General features: G+C 43.5%; 1 protein-coding gene across 5 annotated transcripts; it reads left to right on the forward strand.

Moving 5' to 3' along the window:
* Positions 1-4,359: 4,359 nt before the first annotated feature.
* Positions 4,360-20,349, forward strand: LDAF1 (lipid droplet assembly factor 1). 5 transcript variants are annotated; one of them, XM_010598438.3, is made up of 6 exons: positions 4,376-4,482; positions 4,905-5,126; positions 7,013-7,196; positions 12,929-13,097; positions 15,361-15,499; positions 19,177-20,349. In XM_010598438.3, exons 3-6 carry the CDS (start codon positions 7,101-7,103, stop codon positions 19,187-19,189), a joined length of 417 nt encoding a protein of 138 aa, XP_010596740.1. In that variant the 5' UTR covers positions 4,376-4,482; positions 4,905-5,126; positions 7,013-7,100; the 3' UTR covers positions 19,190-20,349. The 5 variants fall into 5 exon arrangements, with proteins under 5 accessions (XP_010596738.1, XP_010596740.1, XP_010596739.1 ...); XM_010598437.3 differs by having other exon boundaries at positions 4,905-5,106; XM_010598436.3 differs by lacking the exon at positions 4,905-5,126 and having other exon boundaries at positions 4,360-4,482.
* The last annotated feature ends 609 nt before the right edge of the window (positions 20,350-20,958 follow it).

Genomic DNA, 20,958 nt, shown 5'->3' on the forward strand with positions numbered 1-20,958 from the left:
CCCATGGCAACCCTACAGGACAGAGTAGAACTGCCCCATAGAGTTTCCTAGGTTATAATCTTTACAAAGTAGATTGGTAGGTCTTTTTTCCATGCAAACTGGCTGGTGGGCTGGAACCGTAGAAGTTTTGGTTAGAAGCTGAGAGCTTAACCATTGTACCACCAGGGCTCCTTATGATTTAAGTCTACCTGTGTCAAAAACATCAAAACAATAATAGCTTTTATTGAGCATATACTAGGTGCTGGGCAAAAATCCCCCAAAATACTAAGCACCCTACGAGCATTATCTCTCTGAATCTTCTCAACAACCCAGAAGATAAACATTAACCAGTTACAAAACCATTGCCATCGAGTTGATTCCACCTCACAGTGACCCTATAAGACAAAGCAGAACTGCTCCATAGAGTTTCCAAGGCTGTAATCTTTAAGGAAGCACACTGCCACATCTTTCTCCTGCAGAGCAGCTGGTGGGTTCAAATCACTGACCTTTTGGTTAGCAGTCAAGCATTTAACCACTGTGCCACCAGGGCTCCTAAATAAATACCTACCACTATCCTAATTTTAGGTTTGGAAAAACTGAGGTGGTGGGAGGTTAAAAAAACTGTCCAAAGTCACTCAGTTAGGTAAGAAGCAAAGTTGGAACTTGAACTTGATTATAGAATCGGCTCCATGGCTTTAACTGAAAACCTATCTACATGTCATCTGAAGATGGAAAATAAATAAAATACCTGCCAAAAAGACTGAAAACGCCACCCCTCCCCCGCCAGGCCACCTGCACCAGAACGGTTTGTCATCTGACTTTACTCTCTGTTACATAATTCCCAAGAGGGGATGCAGACAGGCCTCAAGTCCCTCAATCCCTCCGCCCCCATCCATAGGGATGCTAGATAAAATACAGGATGCCCAGTTAAATGTGAATTTCAGGTAAACAACAAAGAATTTTTTTAGTATAAGTATGTCACATTCAACATTTGGGATACACTTATATTTTTTTATACTAAGTGATTCATCATTTACCCGAAATTCAAATTTAAATGTATGTCCTGTATTTTTACTTACTAAATCTGGCAACATGGAGAGGAGCATTCAGCTAGGTTCCAGGTTGTCCCAGTCTCTGTGGCTCCCAGTCTCTGTGGCATTAACATTTTAGGCTCTCAGTCTGTTGCTGGGAAATTTTCACACATTTCTTATTCAGAGCCCAGTACTCCTGGCAGATTTTTCTGAAGCCTGAAATAGTTGATTAGCTAAAGCAAGTGTTATGGGTTGAATTGTGCCCCCTAAAAGTATGTGTTGCAAATCCTAATCCTGATTTCTGTGGTTATAATCCAATTTAAGAATGGGTTTTCTTTGTTATGTTAATGAGGCAGTATTAGTGTACAAAACAAAAAAACAAACCCACTGCCGTCGAGTCGATTCCGACTCATAGTGACCCTATAGGACAGAGTAGGACTGCACCATAGAGTTTTCAAGGAGAGCCTGGCGGATTTGAACTGCCAACCTCTTGGTTAGCAGCTGTAGCACTTAACCACTATGCTACCAGGGTTTCCAGTATTAGTGTAGGATATGTCTTAATTAAGTCTTCTTCCGAGATATAAAAAGAGCAGATTGAGCAAGCGGAGATGGGGGAAGATAGACGCCAAGCCACATGGAAATCTCCGAGGGACAGAAGCTCAAAAGAGACAAAGATTCTCCTCTAGAGCTGACAGAAATGCTTCCCCCCGAGGTGGTGCCCTGAATTTGGACTTCTAGCCTCCTAAACTGTGAGAAAATAGAATTTGTTTGTTAAAGTCATCCACTTGTTATAGCAGCACTAGAGAACTAAGACAGCAAGTAACTGTGGAAAGGTATTGGAAAAGCTGCACATGGATTTATTTCATTGACCTGTGAAATGTTCACTGAGAGTCCAGTCCTGGTGCTACGGAGAGATGCCAAGATCCAGGCCATCAGAGGATACAGGGCGTGGTGGAGCAGCAGATATGTATACAATGCAAGAAGCAAAACGAGGCAGGAGAGAGGCCCTATAAAAATACCATAGAGGTGGGAAGAATTTTTTTTCACAGAAGAGCCCCTAGATGGCATCCTTGAACAAAAATCCCAGTGGAAGCCCCAACTCAGCTTTTCAAAGCAATGTGCACCAAGGAACCATAGTGGCAGTGTTTTGTTCTAAGGAAAAAAATAAACCCTTTCCTGGGAGGGGCACCAATCATACTGCAGCTGAACAAAGTGCATGAAGCCAGACAGGATTGACTGAAACTTACGAGTTTAGGGATACTTGTCTGTCCCTATCCTCGTATCTTCCCTTTTATCTCTGCTGTTGTGGAGGTGCTGCAGCCAGATCCCTTAGCTAATTACCATCATCATCATCATCCCCAAGCTTATTTCCCTATCCACTGCCCTTATAGAAATTTCAGGTGGCAAAAGTAATAATACCACCAAATACATTTTGTGCCCTACTGTATGCCAGATAGGTGCTAAATTCTAATTTACAGCCATTATTATGCCAGTCCTCACTACAGCTCGGTGACGCTTTCTCTCTTTGTAGAAAGAATTCTTTTCCAGGTTGCTATTGTTCTAGGGTAAAAATATCACAAAGTTTAGTAAAACAAAAAGAAAGGTTTTATTCATCATATATTCAAAGAGGCAAAAGTGGGAAACAGACAAGCATGCTGCTAGAACCATGTCTGCCTGAGTCCAAGGAATATTACAGAACAGACAAGAGTGGGAAAACAAACAAGCATGCTGCCACAGTCATGTCTGTCCCAGTCCAAGGAACGTTACAGATTCATCAGTATATATGAACATTACAAATGCGCAAAACCATTGAAAACTTCGCCTTTTCACCGATTGGCTAAAACCTGTTCGGTCACTGTGATCCTGTATTTTGAATTGTCTTTCTTAACTATCACTGGTACAGGTTTCAGTAACGATGGTCAGGGGGGTCTTTATCAGTCCAACAAATTTTACTAGTCACTAAACGCTAATAAAAAAGACATAAGAGTGGAAAGTATGTGGGTCTTTTGTGCTGTTTTTATGAGTGCTTTATGTGAAAGGATCCCTAAAAGATGTTTTCCACGGTTGTCCTTTATACCTCAGGGCCCAGCTGATGTGTCCCTGTGAGACTTTGTGAGTCCAGCTCCAGCTGGGTCACATTCTAGGACGGGGAATAATGGCTCTGATATTATCTCCTAAATCACTATCAACAGGGGCCACAGAGAAAAGGTAGGTCCGAAAGGGCCCTGGATGGGAAGTGCCAGAGGACTAGACAGTAGGAGACCAAGGCTCAGGTCTGTCAGTCTGTCACTCTCCCTGTTACGCAGATGAGGAAGTCACAGTAAGAGTCGGGGCCCAGAGCCCAGGACTTTTGGACTCCTGCCAATGTCCCCTGTATCCAGTATGCCCTATGGTAGTGTTGTCAACTCTGGGAAACGGTGTTCCCAGGGGACATTTGGCTATATCTGGGGACACTTTTGGCTGTCATGACTTGGGGGGTTGTATTGGCATCTAGTGTATAAACAAAAAAAACCCACTGCCATCAAGTCCATTACAACCCCATTGGACAGAGGAGAGCTGCCCCATAGGGTTTCCAAGGCTGTAATGTTTATGGAAGTAGATTGCCACATCTTTTTCCCTCAGAGCGGACATTGGGTTCCATTGGCCGACCTTTTGGTTAGCGATTGAGTGCTTAACCACTGCACCACCAGAGCTCCTCATCTAGTGGGTAAAGTCGGGAATTCTGCTAAACATCCTACAACGTACTTGGCAACTTCCAACACACAACACAGAATTACCCTGCCGGAAACATCAACAGTGCCGAGGTTAAGAAACGCTGCTCTTTGGGCAGGATCTGGAGTCAAGAACGTAGGCTCCCTCTGGCTCTGACTCGTATCCTTGCTAATTGAGGGATTTGGGTTTAGTTACTGTCTCCCAGGCCCTTGACTTTTTCATATGTACAATCTCTAAGGATCTCACCGGCTCACTCCATTTGCATTCGAGGAGTTAAAACCTTTGTCAGGGTCATACCTCACCACGTGAGTTCTGAGCTCCAGAGATGCTTCCAGAAGAGTTGATTCTGGGCATTTAGGTAGGGAAAGCCCTAAGACTGTGTGAAAACCCATTCTTAGCTGTCAGTCCACCTGTCTCAGAGGCGGCCAGAGCATTCTCGCTCCAAGCCTGGGGACTCTCTCTGAGCCTCAGTTTCCTCATCTGCAAACCTCTCCCTTTGGTCCCGGTGGCTCCAGGGCCCTTTGCCAAAGCTGGGCGCGGCCGCTTGGCGCCTCTGGCCCAATGCTTCCCGCCCCGCGGGCAAGGCGGAAGGGAGCGCAGCCGTGGGGCGGAGCCGGCGGCCGAGGGGCGGGAAAGGCGGCGACGCGAAGAGGACGCACTTTCTGCGCCCGCCCGTCCCTTCGTGCGTCGGCTCTGCCTCCCTTCGCTCCGCCTGCCGAAGGGGTGCGCGTGGGCTGGGGACGGCGGAGCCTCGGACAAGGTGAGAGCGCGAAGCTTGGGGGCGGGGAGTACAGGGTGCCCCGGCTGGCTGTACCACTGGCGGGCGGAGGAGATGGAGGAGCGCGAGAGCCGGGGCTGGAGAGGGCGGCCGAGTCCCCCACGCCCTTAGCTCTGTATCCGCTGTCTAGTAAAAAAAATTAAGGGGTTTCTTCTCACCCGAGTCACTGGGACCGGAGACTGGGCCCAGTCGCCCACCCCCTCCCTGGCCACACCCACAGCCCCTACAGCTAGGTTTGGTAGAAGAGTTGCCAACCCTACCCGACCCTCGAGACCCTGGGAAACCTAGGTGGGGAAACGTCCGGTCTCCAAATCCCCCTCCCCAGAATTAGTCAAAATGGCTGTCCTTCCTCCCATCCTGTCCTTGTTCTCTAACGAGAACCTCCCCTTCCCCTGTCACTGCAGAGCAGAGGAGCTCCAAGCACCAAAGATGGATTCTTCTTCCCAAATTACTCCGACTCCCCCCTGAGCCCCTCTTTCTCAATCTCCACTGCCCTCCACCTGCATCGCACTCCCTTCCTCTTGGATGACAAGAAATGGGGCCTCCCCTCCCCGCCCTGGGAAGCTGAGAGACTGAAACCAGATGGGGACCCATGGAACGTTGCAGGTAGCCGTTTGCCCCGAGAGGTAGGAGAGGCAGGATGCTTTATTTGGAGGCTTAGAAGGAGTGGCCAAGGCGGCCAGTGTTGAAGTGGTTCAGCCCGGGAGGTGCAGAGGAGGCGGGGCAGCTCTCGGCTACTCAGGGGTTAACGTTTTCCTGCCTCCGGATACTTCTCTGCCTGGGGAGGTTCCTCTGAGGGGTGAGTAATTGAGGGGCTGGAATTGGCGGCTGGGCGGGGGATTTGACGGCAGTGGCTGGTGGCTTTCCTCCGAGGCTCACCCCTATCGGACTCCCCAAACCGGTCTGGGTGGCTCTTGGGTTTCCCAGGCCCCAAGAGACTTGTACGGGAAGCTGAGCTTGTTTCTACCTGCTGTAGAGATGACATGAGGGGAGCCCAGCGCTGGAACATCCCCAGTCCAAGATCTGTGCCAGCTGCAGCTCCAAAGACAAAATATGAGGGTGGGAGGTTAGTCCTCCGTTCTGGAGGGTTTCCTGTTTTACAAAAGGGATTGTAGCAGGGGTCCCTTAGCCGAGGCGATTAAAATGTGCTTACTTTTGCATATGAGACCCTTATAGAAATTTTTTTCCTGAAACTCACATAGTCAGCATATGGAATATTCAGCATATAAGTAAATGTGGGCATGTGTCACAGTGCATTTTGGCTGCTGTGACCTAATCGGTTAGGCGTGTGCAGAGTCACTGATGGCAAGTGGTTTTATTATAGACCAGGAGGTCAGTTGTAAGGAACAAACAGTAAAGGCTGTAAGACTGGGGCCAGCCTTATTGTTGTTGCTCTGGAAAAAATAAAATCAATAAGGATGATATATTTGTTTAGATGAACATCCAACAAGAGTTTAAAAAAAAATAGCTTAACAAATTGCTTTTTATTAAAAAATAAGTAAAATGATGTGAGGTTGGAACAGTTCTGGAAATTCCAGGCTGTTGCCCATAGAGTATCACCGTGGTGAGGGCTGCTTGGGGAAGAGGCTTACGCATATGAGTAAATAGAGAATGGTTTATGGCACTGTGCAATTGGGAAGCAACCTGCACAGTACCAAAAACAAACCCCTTGCCATCGAGTTGATTCCAACACATAGCGACCCTATAGGACAGAGTAGAACTGCCCCATACAGTTTCCAAGGAGTGCCTGGTAGATTTGAACTGCCGACCTTTTTGTTAGAAGCCGTAGCTCTTAACCATTGTGTCAACCAGGGTTAAAGGAGGGAAATCAGCCAAGGTCACAGTTGTTTGGGAAAGTCTTTGTACAGGGGGAAAAACAAGCAATGGGACTTGAGATAGTATATTCAGCTTCCTCGCTTTTTTCTACGTGCTTTTCAGCATTTTGTCAGAATAAACATAAGCACTCAGAGAAAATACTGTTAACATCTTGTTGTATGCACTTCTAGATTGTTTCTATCCCGAGTTCATAGGAATAGCAATATATACCTAAAAATATATTTGTATGTGTAACAAAATGTACGATTTTGCAATCTGATTTCTTTCCGTTATCATGGCCATCTTCTCATACCCTATATAAATATCTACATTATCCTTTTACCGACTGTACAATATTCCATTGTATGACTTTATTCTGATTTAGTTAACCAATTTCCTACTAATGGACAGTGAGTTAGCTTCTTTCCAGTGTTTTCATATTTATTATGTAGGTTCCAATGCACAGCTGTTTGGTATATTTTGATATACCTGTTTGATTATTTCCTTCAGCTTCCTGGAAAATGAATTGCTGAATCAGAGGGTATGTAATTGGAAATTGTGACAGATACTGCCAAGTTACCCTCCACCTACATATCCACCAACAGGAATGTGTGAGGATAGTAGAAACTCTTACTGAACTAATTACATGCGGACCATTAACGATTTAAGAATCTTCTTTTGTTTCCTCCGGTGACAGCAAGAGAGAGAGCGACATGTGACATTTGACTGCCCTGCACTCACTGGTAGAAGAGTCAGTCCCCAAGGAGACTAAAGTGAGTTTCACCATGGCAAAAGAGGAGCTCCCAAGTATCTCAAAGGACTTGCAGGAGCTGCAGAAGAAGCTGTCTTTGCTGATAGAATCCTTCCAGACTAACGTAAAGGTCAGTTTCCAATCACCATGTGTAATGGAAAATCCCAAAATAACATTAGCATAAACAAGATAGAAAGTTATTTCTCAAGTAGAAGAAATTTAGAGGGAGGTCGGGAATCTTTCTAGCTCACTACCCTGTCATGTCTAAACTCTGACCCTCAACCTCATTGTCCAAGATGGCTGCTAGAGCATCAGCCATTACATCCATGTTCCAGGTAGTTGGATGGAGGAGAAGGGGAAAGGAGACTTAACCACCCACCTCCAATTTAAGGAAAGTTTCTAGAAATCACAACACTTCCAATTACATCTAGTAAGCTAAAAATTTTGTCACACAACCACACTTAGCTATAAATGCAATCCTTTAGCTGGACTTAGACAACTCTCAGTCTGAGCCACAGATATCCTTTTTTTGGTTTTGTTGTTTGGTTCATCTGTTAGCCTGAAAATAAGCTAAGGTTTATTTTCAGATTTGAACCCAGGGTTCCACAATAGCACTGTGCAATATAACTATAATGTGAGCTTCATATACAACTTGTAACTTCACATTTTATAGTGATTGTTGTTAGCTGTTGTCAAGTCAGCCCTGACTCATGGTGACCCCATGCACAACAGAACAAAATGCTACCTGGTCCTTGCCATGCCCATAATCAGTTGCAACTTAGACCGATGTGATCCACAGGGTTTTCACTGGCTGATTTTCGAAAGTATATCACTAGGCCTTTTCTCCAAGTCTGTCTTAGGCTGGAAGCACCACCGAAACCTGTTCAGCATCATAGCAATACACACGGGTGGGTGGTGGCTACACATCGAGGTGCAGTGACCAGGAATCCAACCCAGGTCTCCTGCATGGAAGGCAAGCATTCTACCACCCAACCACCAATAACCTCAAGACTTTTTAGTAACTACACTTTAAAATTAAATAGAAACAGATGAAATTAATTTTAGTAGTATATTTTACTTAACCCAGTATGTCCAAATTATTGTCATTTTAACACGTGATCATCATAAAATAATTAGTGAGATATTTTATATGCTTTTTTGTACTACCCAGTGCACAAGTCTTCAAAATCCAGTATGTACGTTACACATTTTAATATGAACCAGCCACTTTTCCAGTATTCAGCAGTCACTCAATGGCACTGGGATTTGAGCTAATATGTTCCGCTTTCTTGCATATTCAGCTTTATTGATTTTTACTTGCATATTCAGCTTTGTTGATTTCTTCAAGGAACCCTGGTTGCACAATGGTTACGCACCCGGCTGCTAACAAAAAGGCCGGCAGTTCGAACCCATTGGTTGATCCTGGGAGAAAATACCTGCCGATGTGCTCCCATAAAGATTATAGACTAGGAAAGTCTAAGGGGCAGTTAGTTCTACTCTGTCCTTTATGGTCACTATGAGTTAAAATTGACTTGACACACAACAATACGCCTTTCAGCATTTCATCAGGGAAGAGTAAACAGCTCTCAAAGATAATACTGTTCACATTTTGTTGTATGTCCTCCTAGATTTTTTTAATGTAATATGCCCACATAAATACATATGTATATGTAACAAAATGACCTATTTTGTAATCTGTGTTTTTGTACTAGACAGCACAGTTCCACTAGGGTCTATTTGAGGAGACACTGCTTTGCAGTCTAGAGCTATAGTCTGCAGAGACCTTTTCTGGACTCCAGAATTGCTCTGGCACTCTGGACTTACCAAGCTATTTTTAAATTGGACAAGTAGCATTCTAGTTATCAGGCTGAACTTCTTGTTACTAAAGGCCCCACACTTAACATTAATTAATGTCGATCGAGCATTTAGTGTATAGCAAACACTGTGTTAGGCATTAGGCATGCGTTAGCTTATTTAATACTAACATCTACCTTTTGAGGTGCTTGGCACCTGAGGGTTTAATGAATGTTGTCTATTATTACACATAACTAAATCGTGTCGTTCCACGTCTGTGACAGACTGACCCAAGCAGGCTAGACTTCCTTGGAGAAGACAATTTCTGATTTAACTGTCTGAATCTCAAAATTGCCTCTCTGGTTAGCTGACTGACTTTCTACTCTTTGGACACAGACTCAGAGGAGACTAAGAAAAAAGTAGATTCTTTAAGGACTGGAAGTAGGGTTGGGTTCCCACACCAAACTGTTCCCAAGTCTTATTGATTTTTCCTTGCCATTTCCTTTCCTACATATTCCTCTCTTTCTTCTCTGCCATCAGCCTAGATTTGGCTGGCAATATCTCTTGTCTTATTTCCTGCAAATCTTCCTAATTGCCTTTTGCACATGACTGCCAGGATTTTCTTTCTTAAAAAATCCTTTGATTATGTCAGTTGACCCTGGTCCCCATTGCCTTTGAGTCAATTTTGACTCAACAGCAGCCCTATAGGACAGAGTAGAGCTGCCCCATAGGGTTTCCAAGGCTGTAAGCCCTTATGGAAGCAGATTGTCGTATATTTCTCCTGCAGAGCAGTTGGTGGGTTCGAACCACTGAGCTGAGCGCTTAACTGCTGCACCACCAGGGCTCCATTTGATCCTGTCACCAAACCAAAAACCAAACCCACGGTCATTGAGTTGATTCTGAAGGCTGTAAATCTCTATGGAAGCAAACTGCCACATCTTTCTCCCACGAAACTGCTAGTAGTTTCGAACTACTGCCCTTTGGGTTAGCAGTCGATCGCTTTAACCACTGGGCCACCAGGGCCCCTTGATTATGTCATGGTCCTGTTCAAATGCCAGCAATTGTTCCTTTTTTTTTTTTTTCCATAAATAAAGTTTAAATGAGTGCTGTTCAATTGAAATATTATGCATATGTAATTTTAAATTTTCTAGGAGCATTGAAAACTCAGATGAAACTAATCTTAATAATGTGTTTTTTTTAACCGAGTGTATTCAAAATAGTATGTCAACATGTCATCAATATAAAATGTGATTAATGAGATATTTTGCATTCTTTTTTTCATATACTTAGAGCACATCCCAATTCAGATGCTATATTTTCATCGCAAATTCTTGCTCTCCATTCAGATTTCATAACATTTAGAGTTGAAAAAGTACACTCATGTACCCAACTTGTTTGAAACGTACTTAAAAATTTTCCAATAACTGAATCAAATACCAGTTTTAAAATCAAATATTGAGTTCTGCAGTCACACTAGCCACATTTCAAGTGCTCAATGGCCACATTGGGCTAGTGGCTACTGTGTTGGACAGCACAGGTGTAAAACTCTTAAGCCTGGCACCCTGTGGGTTTCCAACTTCCTCTGCTGCTCTTGTCACACAAGTCTTCCCTTACTGGGCAGCAAGCTCACCATGTACCCTGCTGTCCCCTTTCGTTGAAAGCTAGTCTGTTCCTCTCCAGTGGGACAACAAGCTCACTTTGTACCCTGCTGCTTGCTTTCTTAGAGAGCTGGTCTGTTCCTACCTGGTGGGAAGGTAAGCTCACAGTGTACCCTGCTGCCTCCTTTCCTGGAGAGCTGGTCTGGTCCTCCCCACTGGGATGGCAAGCTCACTGTGTACCCTGCTGCCCACTGTTCTGGAGAGCTGGTCTGCTCCTCCCCCCTGGGATGGCAAGCTTACTGTGTACCCTGCTGCCCACTGTCCAGGAGAGTTGGTTTGTTCCTCCCTACTGGGACAGCAAGCTTACTGTGTACCCTACTGTCCACTGTCCTGGAGAGCTAGTCTTTTCCTCCCCAGTGGGCTTACTGGAGAACAGTTTGGTGTGTTTGTTGACACCTGGAGGGTTTACTGCATTCACACGTAGACTAGAGCTGGGAAGCAGTTGAGACCTGAGACGCTCGAGGAACCAGCCCTGCTCTCTGAATCCTTCACATGGTTCCTTCGCCCCTTTCTCACCTTCGGCCTCCTTAATTTAGAAGGATCTCTCATTGAGCTCTAATAACAGAATGTCCAAATGGCTAGCCCCAGCTCAGAGGTGGTTTCTGGTGCAGTCATCTCCGGCTAGAGGAGCTGAAGAGCCAGGTCTTTGATAGCTTCTGTTGAGAGAGATAGTAGAAGGCAGTGTAACCCACAGGCATTGTGTAATTTTGTGGCCTGGCATGAGGTGAAATTTGTCATGCCTGGAGCAAGAGTTCTGCTTAGGACGCAATTCTGAAGCCCCAAGACAGTGGCTGTGACTTCTCTGTGGGACCAAAAAAAAAAAAAACCAAACCCTTTCCTCTCAAGTTGATTCTGAGTCATAGCCACCCTATAGGAATGAGTAGAACTGCCTCATAGAATTTCGAAGGAAAGGCTGGCGGATTCAAACTGCCAACCTTTTAATTAGCAGCCAAGTTCCTAACCACTGTGCCACCAGAGCTCCATTTCTTGGGACAGCCTTTTCCATTTAAGCAGAGCCAGCCCCGCACATCGGTCACCATCAACAAACTACAAAGCCCTCCTGCCTCTCGATATGCCATCCTGAAATCCCTACCATTTGAACCACTTGGGTGATTTAGGTGTTTCTAGGAGGCGCTTGTGTTTTGGTAGTTGCCTCTGTGATCACTGTAGCTTTAATTATGCTGTTATTTTACCTACTGACCTAAAGGGCCCTAAAGATTGAGGCACAGGAAAGGTCAACTTTGATGGGGGAAAGTCCTGGAATGATGAGCCCTTAACAGAACAGGGACTAGCACACCAGTACTAAGTGACTGAGTAAAGAGAAATCATAAGTCCTAGAAGAGACGGAAGGAGCGCTGGTGGTGCAGTGGCTAAACGCACAGCTGCTAACTGAAAGGTCGGCAGTTCCAACCCACCAGTTGCTCTGCAGAGAAAGATGTGGCAGTCTGCTTCTGTAAAGATTACAGCCTTGGAAACCCTATGGGGCCATTCTACTCTATCCTACAAGGTTGCTACGAGTCGCAATCAACGCAACCACAATGGATTTGGTTTTGGTTTAAGAAGAGGTGGGCAATCCCAACCTTGGGGCTAGCCCTACGTTAAAACTCATTCCTCCTCCAAGCCAAATCCAAGAATCCACCTGGTGTGAAGGGAGATAAGCTATTAATAAAGCATAAGTGTGCAGTAGTCATCAGGCTTTGGCTTTGGATCCAGGTTGATGACACAAAAGTATTTTTACCTGATGGGGTGGCAGCTGTTGTATAAGCATTTGGCATATGGAGTCAAAAGACCTCGCTACTTGGAAACTGTGACTCTGGACACCTCATTTAATCTTGTGCTTTTCTCAAACTTTAATGTGCATACAGATTGCCTAAGAATCTTGTTAAAATGCAGATTCTGATTTAGCAGGGCTGGGGTAGGGCCTGAGACTCTGTATTTCTAACAGGCTTGCAGGCAATGCTAATACTGAGTACCCCGAGCTTAACCTCATTGTGCCCCAATGGCCTCAACTATGAAAACCTCAGCTCTAGAGTAGGGTGCAGATTGTATGTATATTACGTCAATGCACCTTTGTGCCGTGGCTGTCTTCTGAGAGGGTCTGTGTTAAGCTGCAGAGCCATGCCTGGTTCTGTCCTCCTTTCACAAGACCTGTGGTTGGTTGGAGCCCTCAAACAGGCCACCTGTCCACAGCTACCTTAAGTTATTGATGTTGTGACTCGTGTCTTTTGGAGAAGTCTTGTTGTGGTGACTTCTTACGAGCTTTCCAACTTTATGATCTCTGAGTATACTTCCCACAGCTTGGGCTGACCATTCAACCTGAGATGTAGGGCCTTGGGTGAATTTGCCCAGAGATGATGGCAAGAGATTCTGATGTGGCATTCAGTCCTGGCTCTTTCTCCTTTGCCCGCAGGTGGTTGCCTTTATGAAGTCTCCGGTGGGTCAGTACTTGGACAGGCATCCTTTTCTGGCCCTCACCTTGCTGGTGTTCATTGCCATGTCGGTGGTTCCGGTTGGTTTCTTCCTGCTCCTTGTGGTGCTTACATCACTGGCTGCTTTTGTGGGAGTCATATTACTGGAAGGTATCTTGCTCAGTTATTCGCTTCCTTGGAAAATGACTCAGCCATTTTTGGGCATCTGCCACTCTTGTCAGTGATTCCCACTCTTGTCAGAATCACGTCAACCAAGGTAGTTTGTCAGAGTAGTTAAGAAATGAACTCTGGAGTTTAGATTAGAATGCCACTTCTACCAGTGTGATCTTGGGCACATTATTTATCCTCTCTGAGCCTCAAATTCATCATATGTAAAATGGGGATATAATGATACTATATCAGAGAATTGTTTTGAGGATTGAAGCTGAGAATTCCATACAGTACTTAGCATAGAGCCTGGCACAGAGTAGCTGCTGACGAAGGCTAACTAATAATAATTATTATTATTATTAATCAGAGAGGCCATTCATTCTGAAGCTAGTTCTGAGCACCTGTTGCATGCCAGGTGCCTTGCTAGGTGCTGAGGCTCCACCTTCCCCACTTTTCGTCCTGAAGTGCCACTGCCAGTTGGCAACTTCTCCCTCTGTCACCAAGTTAAAATCCCAGAGAAAGAAATCTGATTGGCTCAGTTTGCCTTTTCAAATCAGATCACAGACCACAGGATACCAGCCAAAGGAATGGTTGCTCTCGGGTCATATGATCATCTCTGGTCCACTCCATGCCTTCTCGGGGCTATGAGCACCCAGGGTTGTTTTCCTGCACAGGAGACTATGGACAAGGTAGTTCGCACTCAAAGAAGAAGGTGGGCATGGTAGACAGATGAGTCAAACACAGCCAGGCAGAGTGCTTGTTCAGTAAATATTAGTGGGTAGGTGGGTGAATGAATGAATGGATAGAGAAATGAGTGAGTGATTGAGTCCAAAAGCAGAAGTAAATTTAGAGAGAAAGACGGGAGCCGTTAGATTTTGGTGGTACCAAGGAAGACTTGGTAGACGAGAGGAGTTTAGAGATGTTTAACACTTTGTCTTGGGTGGTCGGGGAAGGGCTTTCTGGACAAGGAAGCAGCATGCGCAGATCCTTCAGGGCAGTGATTCTTGGACTCGAAGGGCATAAGTCTCACCTGCTTTTTGAAATGTAGACCCCCAGGCCCCACCCAGAGATGGTTAGTAGGTCTGGAGTAGGGCCCAGGAACCTGAATTTTTCATAAGTCTTTAACAGGCCATACTTGAGATGAGATGCTGACCTAGGATTTTTGTAAATTGAAATCTTAATGAAAAGACAGAGAATCTTTGATGTACTCTGCCTCCCTTTCTTCCCAGGGGCCATCCTGAAACTTTGGTAGCCATGGGGATGGAGTACCCTGAGTGGCTAGGCCTGGGCTATTTGATCACTTCCAAGGCAAGGAGAAGGAATTTTGCCACACCATAATCGCATGTTATTAGTTCTACACTGGAAAGAGGATGTTTGCTATGAGTGGGGCAAGGGGAAATGTGCTGGGCAAAAACAATGACCATCCATCACACACATAATAATGCATTTAATTGTCATGTCAAATGCTTTGAGGTAATTATTATTGTATCCTGTTTACAGATGAGTCAAACCAAAGCTCCAAGAGACCACAAGTCACATAGCAAATGACTTAGCTGAGATTCAAATGCAGGCGTGTCTACTGTGAAAGTCACTACCCTTTCCGTTGTACCTTTTACTATTTTTCCCCACAGACCCCACATTATGAGAAATCTCTTTTCCCTGCGCTGATTAGATGGTAACTTATTAATGGTCCCATTAAAAGAATCACTCAATAGTGAATAAAAGGGCTAATCAGAGCTTGTCATTAGTGTGATAGTTGCCAACCTGGGTTGTAAAGGCTATGATTAAGAGCTACATTTAGATTTTACTTTATTTAGTGTGTATAGCCCTTAGACCTATAACCCCATAGGTAAGTATTAATTGTAGTATTTGTTAGGCAGTTTGAAGCATTAAAAGTAATTTATGTCTCTCACGACTGCTTTGGCTGACATGTCTTAGAGGATTCTATTAGAAGCCCATCCCTGACCTGCGGGCCATAAACTCATATACCAGACAGGTAATAAAAATGGCGGAGCAGGCCAAGAACAATACAGGTGGGAAAGGTGGAGCCTGGAGGACACTGGAGGATCAGCCAGTTGTACTGTGCAGTGTCGTCCACTTGGGTAGCCAGGTAACTCCTATTTAAATGATGCCAGAAATTTGTATTTTTATGAGAAATCTCTTTTAAAAAAAAATCTGAGTTAACTGTCATTATTTTAAACACACTGACTTGGAGTCTGCCAGTTTTCAATGAATGTGTCTCCTAACTATGCCCTCCTCCTAGGACTGGTGATTTCTGTGGGTGGCCTCTCACTGCTTTGCGTCCTCTGTGGCTTGGCCTTTGTATCGCTCGCCATGTCGGGAACAATTACTGTGTCTTATGTGGTGGTCTCCAGCCTCATCAACTACTGGTTTTCTCTCAGGTGAGTACATGTCAATGTGATAATGTAATCTTCACCATTTGGGACAATTTTCACAAATAATATTCTAACCCCAGTCAATGGCTAGAAGCAAAATTATAAGAGGCACATGGTTCTCATAATTACCCATACATGTCGAACATCAAATGGGAACTTAAGATGGAATTTCAAATGAAAGCTATTGCTGCCACCATCTGTCAAACACATGATAACTAATTTCATTGTCATGACAACTCTATGAGGTAGTTATTGCTTCTTTTTAAACAATGTCCATTTAATTTATAAAAATTTGAATAAAGATGGCTATTCAGGTGGAGAAGGGAGACAACAGGAGAAAAACCACATTCTCAACTCCTATACCTAGACTGGTACCCTTCAGAGTATATCTCACCACACTGTGAGTCTAGTCTTGGAATATATGGATTTTGTTCCTGTAATATGATCCTAAATGCCGGCTACCTCATCTGGGGCTTCACCTGAAGGAACGGTGATCACGTTAGAGGCAGGAGGGAAAACCAGCTGTGCGAAATTACTGAGAGACAGTATGTTTGCCTATAATGTGTCACCTTCCTAGGGATTTCTGAGCATGATCTTATTTATGCTTGATTTTTGCTCTGTATGTTAACTTTTGAAACCAAGTTCCAAGTGGAATGCAGCTCCATGGTGCTTCATCTAAAGCTTTTGCTAAAGTGATGATGGTGGCTAACACCCATTGAGTGCTTGCTCTGTGCCAGGGGTTTCTGTTAAGCACTTTCCAGGCCTTATCTTGTATAATCCTCACAACCACGCTGTGAGGCAGGTACTAGCCGCGTTCTGTGGTAGAAAAGTGAGGCCAGAAAGTGCCAGAGAAAGGACTTAAATCCAAGTCATTTAACTGCAAAGCCCTCTTAACATGATATAAAGTGACGCTCAAACAGAAGTAGGTGAACAATTTCTGTAAGGGCTATATAGTAAATATTTTAGGCTTTGTGGACCATGCCTTCTCTGTTGCATCTACTCAGCCCTGCTACTGTGATGTGAAAGTAGCATAGACAGTAGATAAACTAGTGGGTGGGGCTACATTCTAATAAAATTTTTATTTACAAAAACAGGCAAAAGGTTGAATTTGGCCGAGGGCCATGGTTTGCCAAGCCTTGCTCCGAAAGAACCAATATCTTGAATTTTGAAGGAGGTTTTCTACAGAACAGCCTTTGAACGTGTTTCCTAAAGGTTATCCAGTTATTATTCATATGTCAAAAAATAAAATATGAAATGGGTATAATTTAAAATCGCTCAGGAGTGGTTCTCGTAGGAATGCTTCATCGGTATCCTTGGAGTTACATTGTCTGATTCCAGTTAGTTGACTATTTCTTGACATCTTCGTCCGAAGAGATGAAAATTATATACAGGGCTTACGTTTAATCTTCTTGTCCACTCCCGCTCCTCCCAGCCAAAGAACTTGGACCCATCGTTTTCACTAATATCTCAAACTTTTTGTTCTCAGCACCCGTTTTACATTTCTTAAAAATCATGGCGACTTCCAAAGAGCTTTTGCTTTTATGTGGGTTAAGTCTATAGATAAACGTTCCATTAAAATTAAGACAAATTTTTAAAATATTTATTGATTCATTTTAAAAATAACAATCTTACATGTTGATATAAGTAGCATTTTTATGAAAACTAGCTATAATTTTCAAAAGAAAATTGGTGAGAGAAGTGTTAGCATTGTTTTCATTTTGCAAATCTTTTTAATGTCTGCCTTAATAGAACCATTGCCCTCAAGTCAATTCCGACTCACAGGGACCCTATAGGACAGAACAGAGCTGCCCATAGGGTTTCCAAGACTGTAAATTTTTAGGGAAGCAGACTGCCACATCTTTCTTCCAAAGCAATCTACAGATTCAACAGATCTTAATGAAAATTCCAACAGCTTTCTTTACAGAAATAGAAAAACCAATCCTCAGCTTCATATGGAAGGGCAAGAGGCTCCAAATAGCTAAAACAATGTTGAAAGAAAAGAACAAAGTAGGAGGACTCACACTTTCTGATTTTAAAACATACTATACGGCTATGGTAATTAAAACAACCTGGCACTTATATAACAATACATGCATAGACCAGTGGAATAGAATTGCAAGTCCAGAAATAAACCCAAACATCTATGGTTAATTGATTTTTGACAAGGGTGCTAAGTCTATTCAATGGGGGAAAGAAGTGTGTCTTCAGTAAACAGTGCTGGGAAAATTGGATTTTCACATGCAGAAAAATGAAACAGATCCTTGCCTCACACCATACATAAAAACAAATTCAAAATGGATTAAGGATTTATATGTGCAAACTAAAACCTTAAAATTCTTAGAAGAACAAGCAGGAGCAACATTGTCAGGCCTAGCCTTTCAACAATGGATCATTAAATATAATAAAAGCACAAACTATAAAAGACAAAATAAATAAATGGAACTTGATAAAAATTAAAAATTTTGTTCGTCAAAAGACTTTACCAAAAAAGTGAAAATACAAGCAACCAACTGGGAGAATATCTTTGGAAACCGTACATCCAACAAGAATCTAATAACCAAAATATATATAAAACTTCAACACTTAACACCAAAAAAAAAAAAAAATCAGTCATAAAATGGGCAAAGGACTTGAATAGACATTTCACTAAAGAGAACGACGTTCAAATGGCCAGCAAACATGTGAAGAGATGCTCAGTGTCATTAGCCATTTGAGATGCAGGTCAAAACCACAATGAGATACATCCGTACATGGGGTTGTTGTAAGGATAAATGAAACAACATGTATTTTAACGGAATGGCAAATTGCAGTGTCCAAACTGTTGGAATTTAAGTCCCAACTCTACTGCTTGTAGGCTATGTGGCCTTTAGGAAAAAGAAAAAGTGAAATGTTTCCCAGGCCCTCTCCCCATTCTCGTGGAACTGACTTCACACAGGCTAGGACATTGTCAGGTGGTGAACCTAAACTGGAAAGGAGGCTAAGAGGTGGAGTATTCCGTTTTCTCAGCTTCTGTCATAGAAACCAGCAAGAAGGGAGTTGGGAATGTGTTGGTCAGCCAAACTCTGGTGTGCGCCGTAGTTTTCCACAGTGGGGTGTCAGTGCTAGCGAGACTACTTGAAATTTAAAGGTAATCCACAGGTCCAATTTAGTTTGTATTAATAGTGCTACTTTCCCTATCACTTACCTCTGAGACCTGTAGTCATAAAAAAAAAAAATTAAAAAGACAGACCCATTTCTCTTTTCTTCCCTGCTTCCTTTTTGATGAAGGTGTCAAGAAATAGTCATCTAACTGAAATTAGAGCAGGTGGATCTGAATCCCAGCTCTGACTTTTTTTTTTTTTTAGCTGTGTGATTTTGAACACGTTGCTGAATTTCTCTGGGCCTCAGTTTTTTTTTTGTTGTTGTAAAACAGAGCTACTCTTTGCTCTACCTTTTCACTGTATTATTGTGAGGACACAGACAACAATTGAGAAACCTGCAATCTCCAGCCTTAATTAGAACATAGGAAAGGGGCCTACTCCTAACTCAGTCACTTTAACCTCCTGGGGCTTCAGTTTCTTCATCTGTAAAATTGGTATAGCTCCAAATCTGGTGTTATTGCAAGAAGCCGCTAAAAGTAAATCAGCCAAGAATGTCCTATATATTCTGCCAAGAGCTAACCATTTCCTCTTGTTACCAAACAGACGATTGGCATAGCAAAACCCTGGCGGCGACTGTCAGCTGACAATGAAGCCCCCCGACTTTGTGGGGCCTTACCAGGAATGACCAGCCTGAACAGAACCGAAGCATTTTTCACAAGCGTCTCTGAGTCATACTCAGCCCTTGAGTTTATGACTCTGAGGAGGGGACTGCGTAGTCAGGCATTCCTGGAATGCGTCTTCTAGCACTTTCATTTACCATCTGAAGGATCCTGCAGTGACCAATTTGGGGATCTTGTGTCAATTGGATTTGGATGGTTGATCCACCCTCACCTGGAGAATCAGCAGGGAATGGTGTGACAACTCCACAGCTCCTTCTTCCTCTCACGTTCCAGCCCCCAAGTATGCAGACTTGACCTTGGCAGAGCCCTGGGCCTCTAGACCTCTGCAGCTTGACCACCAAAGCCTCAGAGCTTGGGTCCAAGGGCCCAATTCGGGCAACTATGGAATCGTTTTTTTTTTGTTGTTTAAAGAAATGAGGGAAGCAGTTTGTTTCTTTATCCATTTGAAACAAGGTAGGGGAGAAAAAGTACAAACAGCAAACTCTTCTGCCTTACTAGCTTTTTTTTTTTTCTTGTTAAATTAACTGATGCTTTTTTTTCCCACTTTTTTTTTTTTTTAACTGTAGATGAAGGTTTACAGAACAAACTAGTTCCTCATTAAACAGTTAGTACACATATTGTTTTATGACTTCGGGTAGCAGCCCCACGACATGTCAACCCTCTCCCTTCTCAACCTTGGGTTCCCTATTACCAGCTTTCCTCTTCCCTCCTGCCTTCTAGTCCTTGCCTCAGGGCTGGTGCAAGGACTTTAGTCTTTGTTTTGTTTTATGGGCCTGTCCAATCTTTTGCTCAAGGGCTTACTAGCTTTTTATGAGAAAGAACAGCAACATTTGGGAATAATCACCACTATGAGAAAATCAGAAAATGGGGTCAAAATTTAACTTTATGGCCAAGGGTGTTTTCTTTTTTTTTTTTAAGTCTAAAGGTGTGGTTTCCACTGTTACTGTTGAGTACCATTAAGTATTTTTAATCTGTAAACATTTGCACTTGATACACTTTTAAATTGTTTTAAAGAACTTGTGCTATTAAGCCATTTCTTCAAAAAGTCCTATAAAAACTGCTGAGGGACTATGAAAAATAAAAAAATCCTGTGGGGTTTCTGCTTCAGTGTTTTATTTGACGTGGCATTTTATTATTTACTTAGGTGGGATTTTTTTTTCCTTTACCGTTTTTCTTCCCCTCTCTTCATCAGACCTGCTTTTTCTTTCCCTGTCAGTTCCATGGCGTATGGTGGGTAGTACATCTGTGAGTTGGAACCGACTCAATGGCAGCTAACAACAACAGCTATTTAGTAATAGTAATCCCACTTAAAGTAGCTTTAAAAGGGGAGTAGGGGATGAATTGTTTCAGTTAAAAGCCAAAGGGTAGTCTTCAGGCACTGTTGGATCCAGGGGCTCAAGTGGTATCATTAGGCATCTGTCTTAATCCCTCAGCACTGCCTGCCTTGGTGTGAGCTGCTTTTCTAGGCAGGCCTTCTCATGTGAAGATCCCAACAGCTCTAGTCTTATATCTGCCTTACAGTTAGCATACTGGCTGAGAAAGATGCTGCTTTTCAATAGCACCCACAAGTATTCTGGGTTTGGCTCTGATTGGTCAGACCTGGGTCATATGAGCAACCCTGAACCAGTCACAGCAGCCAGTCACAGTGGGATATGCTGAGAGGCCAGGGCTGGGACATGCTTCCCTTCTGGAACTGGGGGGAGGT

The sequence above is a fragment of the Loxodonta africana genome, chromosome 12 (assembly GCF_030014295.1).
Source record: "Loxodonta africana isolate mLoxAfr1 chromosome 12, mLoxAfr1.hap2, whole genome shotgun sequence".
In the NCBI taxonomy this organism is placed as follows: domain Eukaryota; kingdom Metazoa; phylum Chordata; class Mammalia; order Proboscidea; family Elephantidae; genus Loxodonta; species Loxodonta africana.

Excerpts from the sequence above, each read along its gene's own strand:
- LDAF1 (XM_010598436.3), top strand. The coding sequence starts at position 7,101 with ATGGCAAAAGAGGAGCTCCCAAGTATCTCAAAGGACTTGCAGGAGCTG. Across the intron at positions 7,197-12,928 it reads CCTTCCAGACTAACGTAAAG|GTGGTTGCCTTTATGAAGTC; the intron begins GTCAGTTTCCAA and ends CTTTGCCCGCAG. Across the intron at positions 13,098-15,360 it reads GGGAGTCATATTACTGGAAG|GACTGGTGATTTCTGTGGGT; the intron begins GTATCTTGCTCA and ends CCCTCCTCCTAG.